Below are 8,613 nucleotides of genomic sequence, written 5' to 3'. Positions count from 1 at the left end.
CAGCCCGAGCCGCGTCCACACTGGCAGCGCCCAACCCCGGGAGAGAGCGAGCGCGCAGGGACTGCCGGGAACTGGAGTCCCTTACTCTCCCTATGCTCCTCCCACATCTCGACCAAAGAAGGGAGGGAGAACTACATTTCCCGTGGGGCACCGCGAGAGGGGCAGCACAGGGACGGGCACGCCGCCCCGCGAGCCGCAGTCGGAGGCGGGCGGGGCGCGGGGCCAGGAGCGCGCGCGCGCCGGGGCGGTGCCGCTGGCTCGGGGTGGGCGTGGCCCGGAACGCGGCTGCGGCGCCCGTTGCGGGCGGGGCCGGGCTCGCGGAGTGCGCAGCGGAGGGACCGTTATTCTGAGGCGGCGCAGCCTGGCGGCGGGAGGGCGCTCGAGGGTCTGTCCGCGCGCCGCCTGAGCCCTGCCCGGTCCCTGCGCCATCGCCGCCTAGTCCCCGGCTGAGGCACCGAGCCGCGACCCCCCCCCCCGCCCCGGGCGATGCCCTGGGCCGTGCTGGGCGCCGGCAGGTGAGTCCCCAGCGTCCGCCGCTCGTGCCACCCGCCGCCATGGGGGACGGGGATGTCAACTCCAACCTGCTCATCGCCCGCAGCACCGGGGACGCGCAGCTGGACGAGGCGGTCGGGCAGTGGCTCAGCTGGGACAAGGTGGGTACACCGCCCCCGCCGGCCTCCGGGTGGCAGCCGGGCAGCCCCCTGACGGGGGGGGTGTGTGTGTGTGCCCTGCCCGGGCGCGGCCGGGGCTGAGCCGTGGTGTCCGCGCGCCGCGGGGCTGCTGGGGGGCGGGTGCGTGCGCGCGCCGGGGGGCTGCTGGGGGGCGGGTGCGTGCGCGCGCCGGGGGCTGCTGGGGGGCGGGTGCGCGCGCGCGCCCCCCTGGGAGCTGTTGGGGGGCGGGGGCGCGCGCCGGGGGGCTGCTGGGGGGTGGGCTTCGTACCAGAAGGCTTCAGCGTAGCAGCCGTGTTAGCCTGTATCCGCAAAAAGAAAAGGAGGGCTTGTGGCACCTCAGAGACTAACCAATTTATTTGAGCATGAGCTTTCGTAAGCTACAGCCCACTTCATCGGATGCATCCAGTGGAAAATATAATGTCTCGCCTGACCCCTGTAAATCAAAAGTCACCGACCCCACCAAGCAGACCGCACTAAACCCCACCATCCAGGCTTAGACCCAAGTATCACAGCCCGTAGGAGCAGACTTCTTGTGTGCTCTCGACGACGGCGTGTCTGCCTTCTGGGAGCCACTGGATTGCGCAAAAGGGCATCAGGCAGTGTTGTCAGATAGCTGGCAGTACTGGCCGATAGCTCTCCGATGGAGGGCTACATCCTCCCACCCCGTGCAGATTTTATCCCACTAAGGTGCACTTTGCTGTTCCTTAAAAAGTGTATATTAGTCACCCCTGGACACTGCTGTCTTAAGACATTTAAAAAACAAACAAACATGACCACAGTGTGTGTGTGTGTGTGTGGTGGGGGGGATGTGTCTTTGTTCCCTCTGAGGACACATTAATTTGGCCTTAGTTGGCTTTTCACTTGGTTATGTTTCTCTTCCTCATCTCTCTTGTTTTTTTACCAATAAGTGTCAGATCTGGTCTCATGACATCTCATTCCAGTTCTCCCTCTATCCCTTACCCAGTAACTGATGCTCCTTCTGTGAGGTTGTCCCACTGCTCAGGTGGTGGTGAGCTGAGCTCTCATGCAACAAGGGGTCAGGGTGAGAGAAGTCATTTGAAAAATATATGGGAGGAGGAATGTGGCATGTGAAGGTCCTGGAATCACAGATGGGAGTAAACACTATGTTGTGTTGTAATCTGTTTAGCACATAATGTAGCCTATGAGAAGATATTAAGGGGAAGATGCATTGATTGACTGATAAATTACTGAATGCATTGCGTTATGTGGAGAAGCGAACACTTCAGTGGTTTCTCTCTTCAGTTAAATCCCAGATAGAATTAATCTGGCCCTAATGTAGATGAGCAACATAAGAAACTCTTTGTGGTGATTGACCGGTTCTGAGGGGGGCATTCAGTATGAAAAAGGCAAAAATTTTAAATGGCAAACATATTTTTTAATGCAATGTGTAACTAACCTAAAGGAATACACTACTGTAGAATATTGTGTTGTAAAGAAAAAAAATAAAGGCTATAATACTTCATGGCACAAGCTCACCACCAGCTGAGGTTAATGAGCCAGAGTATCCAAGGGTATCAAATAATTAGATGCCTTATAGTGTACGAATGCTTTCATCTGAAGCATTGAGTATTCACTGTTGTCTGTGATAACAGACTAAATGGCTTATTAATTTGTTTTGATATGAGAGTTCCATTGTTAGGCTTGATCCTGCAAAGACTTGTCTCCCGCTGAAGCCAGAATTACTTACATGAGAAAAACTTTTGCAGGATTTGGCCGTTTTGGGATATCAAAGCTCTTACAAATTTCACTGATTGTAAGAACTCTTTGTAAAAAGAATATGTTGGCTAGTACTGAGTGCAGTCACCTGAAACCTAGCAACTACTTAATAGCACATGCACAGCTGCTTGGGACAAGAAATGAAGAATACCTGTATTCAGAGTAACAGCCATGTTAGTCTGTATTCGCAAAAAGAAAAGGAGTATTTGTGGCACCTTAGAGACTAACCGATTTATTTGAGCATAAGCTTTCGTGAGCTACAGCTCACTTCATCGTGTAGCTCACGAAAGCTTATGCACAAATAAATGGGTTAGTCTCTAAGGTGCCACAAGTACTCCTTTTCTTTTTGCGAATACCTGTATTGGCATTTAAGGAGTTTAAAAACAATATAATTATCCATGTTCCTAAAGTATATTTACACTGCATTATGTGAGGCCATTGTAACTTCTTATTTGTCTTGACTTTCTGAATCTAGAAAACTAATGTGTAAAGATAGACTTATGTCATTTCTTCAACATTAAACCTAGAGATTGGAGTTCAGCATGCAATTTTAAAAATAGAACGAGGCACCAAAAGGGCTGCACAATTATCCTAGTTTTCACAAAACACTAAAATTTAATTCTAGGATGTAGTCAGGATCCAGTATTGTGGATTATCTGGCTAATAATTTTTCATGTAAAGATTCGATTCTAAAGCCAAAAGGGACCATTGTGATCATCTAATCTGACCTCCTGTATAACACAGGGCATAGAACTTCCACAGAGTAATTCCTAGATACATTGTCAGGTTAAAAATTGTTTGTTTGCTTTTTAAAAAGCTTCCTGACCTGTGTTACTAAACACCTTAGATTAATAATGAATTTTTAAAACCTCTAATTTACAAAGTTTTCACTTTTAATTTTAGACCGTCGAAATAAAGTGTCAAAATTACTTTTGTTTACACTTTGTGCTAGTGCCTGATTTCCAGAATTCTTATGCAACTGCAGCCCGAAGTGCAACATCTTAAAATCCAAACATCAGGCCTTATTCAGCAAACATCTCATTGAATGAATGTATTTGAACAAAGCATGAAGGTAAAATGTTCTTCCCTCCTGAAATGATGCTAGATAGAAGAACATTAAAAACAGGTTTCTTAAATACTAATTTTTAATGGAAAATATTTGGATAAGAGCTGCAAAAGCAAAAAACATGTAGTATGACTTCTTTATCAAAATGAATATAATGAATTAAAAAAATCTAATTAATCAGAATCTTTATGTGTGTGTGTGTGTATGTCTTTTTTGTGGTTTGTTGTGATTTTAAACTCCTTAATTATGATTTCTTTCCTTTGGCCAAAGACAAAGCAAAACATGCTTGCGCATACATGATTAATTTACTTCTGTGAAGCTGTCATCCCATAGCATTGTCATGGTAAACAGATACTTGCTGTCTCCATTTTAAAACCAGTTTCCTGGAGCCCTAAAAACCCTCAGCCTTTTGGACTCTTATCATTTTAGGCTTTTTATTGTACCTGCAACTGCCTGTGGCTAACAGAAACATCCACCTTAGCCGTGAATCTGCAGTGCCCAAGAGGAACAATAGGCAACCATTTGACTCCAGGCTAAATAGCACTAGCTTGCTAATATTGTCTTTTCCTTTTTCCTCTCAGATTAAGAGCTGTAGGATGGTTCCCAAAGATAACATAACACATAGGCATTTGTACAAAGGAAACTTTCACTAATCTAAATTCTGTTTCCATCATGTTTTTCCATTTGTTTCCTTTTCTTCTCGTGTACTTTTTCTCAGTTTCCTCTTTCTTATCATTTTTTTGTTGTTGATCCCTGTCTCATTTTTCTACTGCTGAGAAATTAGTTCTTTCAAGTTTACAAGATACAACAGCATTCTGGGTTTTTTTGGTCTTCACTCCTCCTCATCTGTAGACCACATACTTGACCAAATGAAACACTAGCCTATTCTGCTATGGGCATTTCCCCCCTCTCCTTGTTCCCATTTTTGATTTCTGAATTCTTTTTATTTTCCCTTTGATCTCCTAAGATTGAGTTTGGGCATGTACAGACTTCTCAAAAAGGGGTCCCAGAACAGGATTTTTTTGAGCAGAACATCTCCCACAGGGAGCTCACTATAGGGTCCCAACCTCAATTGTGAGTAGGTGGGCTGCCTGTTTTCATTAGGTGACTTTATATAGTGGTATGAAAACAAGATTCTTTCACTGAAGATCTGATATCCTTTTATAAGGCCCCTACCACCATAGTGTCTGAGAACCTGTTGTGGAGAGCAATGCAGAAGGCATTTAATATGAACCTGGAGGATCAAATACTGGCTTCACACCTGAGGAATTTTCCAATTTTACATCTAGTTAAGGTTTGGAGCAACTAAATAAAAAAATGTGGGCCTAAAGGGAGGGATTTATCTCTCTGTCTGGAAAGACATAGTAAAGTGCATAATGAGCGGGTATCTGTCTGGGAGGTAAATTCTCAATCAGCATTTAAAAATAAATGCTTATACTCCTATTGGCCAGCTGCACGTTTGTTGCTAGTTAGCTCCTGCAAAGCCTACACCCTCTAATGCGGAGGTGGGCAAGCTACGTCCTGAGGGCTGCATCCGGCCCTTCAGACATTTTAATCCAGCCCTCAAGCTCAAGCCGGGGAGCGGGGTCTGGGGCCTGCCCTGCTCCAGCTGGGTAGTGGGGTCGGGGTCTTGCCCCGCTCCGCGCATGCCGGGGCTTTGTGTGGCTCCTGGAAGCAGCGGCACGTCCTTTCTACACGTAGGGGCAGCGAGGGGGCTCCACACACTGCCCTCACAGCTCCCATTGGCCAGCAACCACAGCCAGTGGAAGCTGCAGGGGCAGTGCCTGTGGACAGGGCAGTGTGTAGAGCCGCCTGGCTGCGCCTCCGCATAGGAGCCGGAGGAAGGACATGCTGCTGCGTCCGGGAGCTGCTTGAGGTAAGCGCCACCCGGAGCCTGCACCCCTGATCCCTTCCTGCGTCCCTGCCCTAGCCCTGATCCCTCTCCCACTCTCCAAACACCTCAGTCCCAGCCCTCCTGCACCCTCATCACCAGCCCTACCCCAGAACCCGCACCACCAGCCGCTCATTCATGGCCCGCCATACAATTTCCATACCCAGTTGTGGCCCTCGGGCCAAAAAGTTTGCCCACCCCTGCTCTAATGGATGTCTGATTACTTGAGTGTGCTCAGTGGAGGAGTCCTAACTTTACCAGTGTTGGCTATATGTGATATTAAGTTCTCGGGTGGGTAAGTGGAGAGTTTTCATAATGGGAATCTGGGTGTCATTCTGTGCCTGAGAAGAGGGATTATTATACTGGCGTCAAGCAGCAGAAGACTGCAAAGCTTCTATCTGAACAGCAAATGGAGAAAACTTGTTTGACTTGTGGTACTGCAGTAATTCTGGATGTGCTGACCTATGTGAGGAATCCCATTGACTTATTGTTTTCATAGAATATCAGGATTGGAAGGGACCTCAGGAGGTCATCTAGTCCAACACCCTGGTCAAAGCAGAACCAATCCCCAATTTTCGCCCCAGATCCCTAAATGGCCCCCTCAAGGATTGAACTCTCAATACTGGGTTTAGCAGGCTAATGCTCAAACCACTGGCTCTGCCAGCACAGTGGTGCACTTGCACAGAGCTTACTGCAGAATTGGGTCTTGGTTGGTGGCTATGATCCTTGATGTGGACTGGTAGTGGTGGCTGTGTATACACGAAAGATTATGACAGATGAGCTGTTTCACTTTGAAAAGATGCTGCAGTGCATCTGTACTCTGGTTTTCATATTGTTGTTGTAAAGTTGCATTTAAAGATAAAACTGAAATAGGTGCACTGATGAAATTTTCTAAAGGCTGACAGTGTAGTAATGTAAAATCTTTCTCCTTACAAAATCTTTAAAGCAAGCTTCTCTAAACAACGACAAATTGAGCACAACTGATTGTCAGAAGCCAAAGAGAAGAAATATGAAATCACTCCATGTGCATTTCAGTGGCCAAAGGTAGATTATAAAGTTGAAGGACAAAAGTGAAAATCCTAGCCATAACTCACTGCAGGTGGATTTTGGGGATAGCAAAAGAATCTCCAAGTGCAAATAAGGCCATAGAGAATTAGCAGTTCAATTAAATAAGAGGCGGTAAGGTAAGGCAGTACTTTTGTATTTATTTATTTATTAAAACTGAACCCAAGATATATTGGCAACCAATCTTCAGAAAATTAAAAACCGCTACACTGTTAGTATTTATGTTAATGAAGAATCCTTGGTGCTATGTTAGAGCCAGAGTTGTGGAGAGGCTTGAAAAGTGCATTACTATGTTCTATTGCACACTGGAGTATACAGATTTCAGAATAGCGGCCGTGTTAGTCTGTATCTGCGAAAAGAAAAGTACTTGTGGCACCTTAGAGACTGTTAGGGGGCTTATTCCTTCACCCACTTACTTCTCTGGTCCTTCTCACGTGAACAGAGAGCAACAATACCCCAAGTCCAAAGGTGCAAACAATTCGGTGTTTATTGGGCTGAACTTCAAGCAAGCATGATTCCAGTTTCCTTCCGTAGTGTCCCCCTTCCCAGCTCTGACACCACAGAGCCTTACACCTGTGTCCTTGTTCCCATTCCTGCCCTTAGCCAAACATGATTCCAATTTCCCCACCCCCATTCCCTGTTCCCATTCCCCCCCCCACACACCCACCCACTTCCTGATTGGCTGCAGACTATATAGTAAAACTTGAGTTCTGCTTAGCTATGCCTTAACCAGTCATTTTCCTGAAATTTAACTAACCAATCCTAACATATTGTAACATGATTACGTAACCAATTATATCCCACCACCTTAATTAGTTTACATCCAGCAAAATTAATTATACAGCAGACAGAAACAATCACAGAACCAGACAGAGAGATTATACAGACAAACAATGGCAAAGTGGGAACTATAATGACAAAACAATACAGAAGTGAGGATTTCACATCCCAGCTATTGATAAGTGAGTTCTTGCCAGACAGGATGCTATCAGACTAAGTTTAAATCACTTACTCCTACAACCTCAATTAAATTAAACTATCAACCTCAATTTCCTTTTACATCTTCTAGGCACTTCCCTTTCTCTGGAGGTGACAGGCACTATCAGGACAGGATTGTATTCCTATCAGCCCAATAGCACCTTCTTTCAATGTGACTAGGTTGGAATGTGAGGATGTGACCATTCGCTTCCCAGCTTATGGCTGCCTCTGTTGCTTAGCCAGAGATCTCAGCCTAAGAACAGGGCCTCAGACTGTCACAGTAAGAGAAGGAGCTTACACCGGCAGACAGTGATTTTGATTCTTTCTTCTATACCTCTATCACTAGCTAAGTGATAAGAATACACCTAAATTCTTAGAGTACAGGCCTTTACAGACAGGCCTGAATATCTATATCCTAACACTCCACCCCTTTTTTTTCTTTTTCTTTTGGGATCCTCCTGCCCAGGTATCCCTGGAAAAGCTTAGGACATATAGCAACACATTTCCTGATAGGGCCAGGCATCAAGGTGGAAGGTGTCGATATTCCATTTGTCCCACTGCCCCTTGTGTAGTATAGTGCCCTGCACCTTCTCTCGTACGGGCATATCACACCTATTCCAATTAGTGTTTCAGACTTCCCATTATAGTGGGCCCGAGAAGGTTGGGTCCGGGTTGTCTAGTGCACTGCAGGGGTTGGAGGGCTTATTGCACTACGTATAGGTTGTCTCCATATGCAACATAACACAAGTACAGTTAACAATACAAAATCCACAGTGACACTGAGTCCTGACCACTGCAGTATGGTCCAACATCCGAGACACCCCCAAAACACTGCCTCTCCTCCTTTGACAGGGTCACGGTCTTATGTGTCCAGTTGCTGGCAGTTGCAACAAGCTGCCCCTGCAGGTTTTGCTTGCTTTTGTCCATATCATAAGTCCATTGAATGTTCCAGAGAAATGGGATATTGTCCAAACCAGCTTAACCACTTGGCATGGAATCTGGCAGTATGCCCTGGTTTGATTATTCACAGCAATAATATTCACAGATCCATTTGTGCACCAAAGTCCAGATAGCAGCATATAGATGGATGTAGTTTGGTTATGGGTTGGTGTAATTGTGCCCCCAGTAATATGTACATTCCCAGCAAAACACCTTATACACAGTACACCCAATTGTCCACTCCTTGCATAGGCCGTTGATCCTGC

The 8,613-nt window shown here is 46.5% G+C and overlaps 1 protein-coding gene across 2 annotated transcripts in view; it reads left to right on the top strand.

Annotated features, from left to right (window-relative positions):
- The first annotated feature begins 278 nt into the window (after positions 1-278).
- Positions 279-8,613, top strand: part of PGM2L1 (phosphoglucomutase 2 like 1) — a 77,252-nt gene continuing 68,917 nt past the window's right edge. Inside the window, exon 1 of one of the 2 annotated variants that reach the window (XM_084628332.1) lies at positions 279-515. Coding sequence is in view for 1 of the 2 variants with exons in the window: in XM_084628331.1 (XP_084484457.1) it covers positions 555-653 (99 nt within the window). In the remaining variant the exon portion in view is untranslated. Of the gene's footprint in view, positions 654-8,613 lie in introns of both variants that reach the window. The other variant, XM_084628331.1, reaches the window with a different exon arrangement.

This window comes from Lepidochelys olivacea, assembly GCF_965140295.1.
Source record: "Lepidochelys olivacea isolate rLepOli2 genome assembly, chromosome: 1".
NCBI lineage: Eukaryota > Metazoa > Chordata > Testudines > Cheloniidae > Lepidochelys > Lepidochelys olivacea.
Note: the sequence above shows the minus strand (reverse complement) of the source record. Positions and strands in the feature narration are given on the sequence as shown.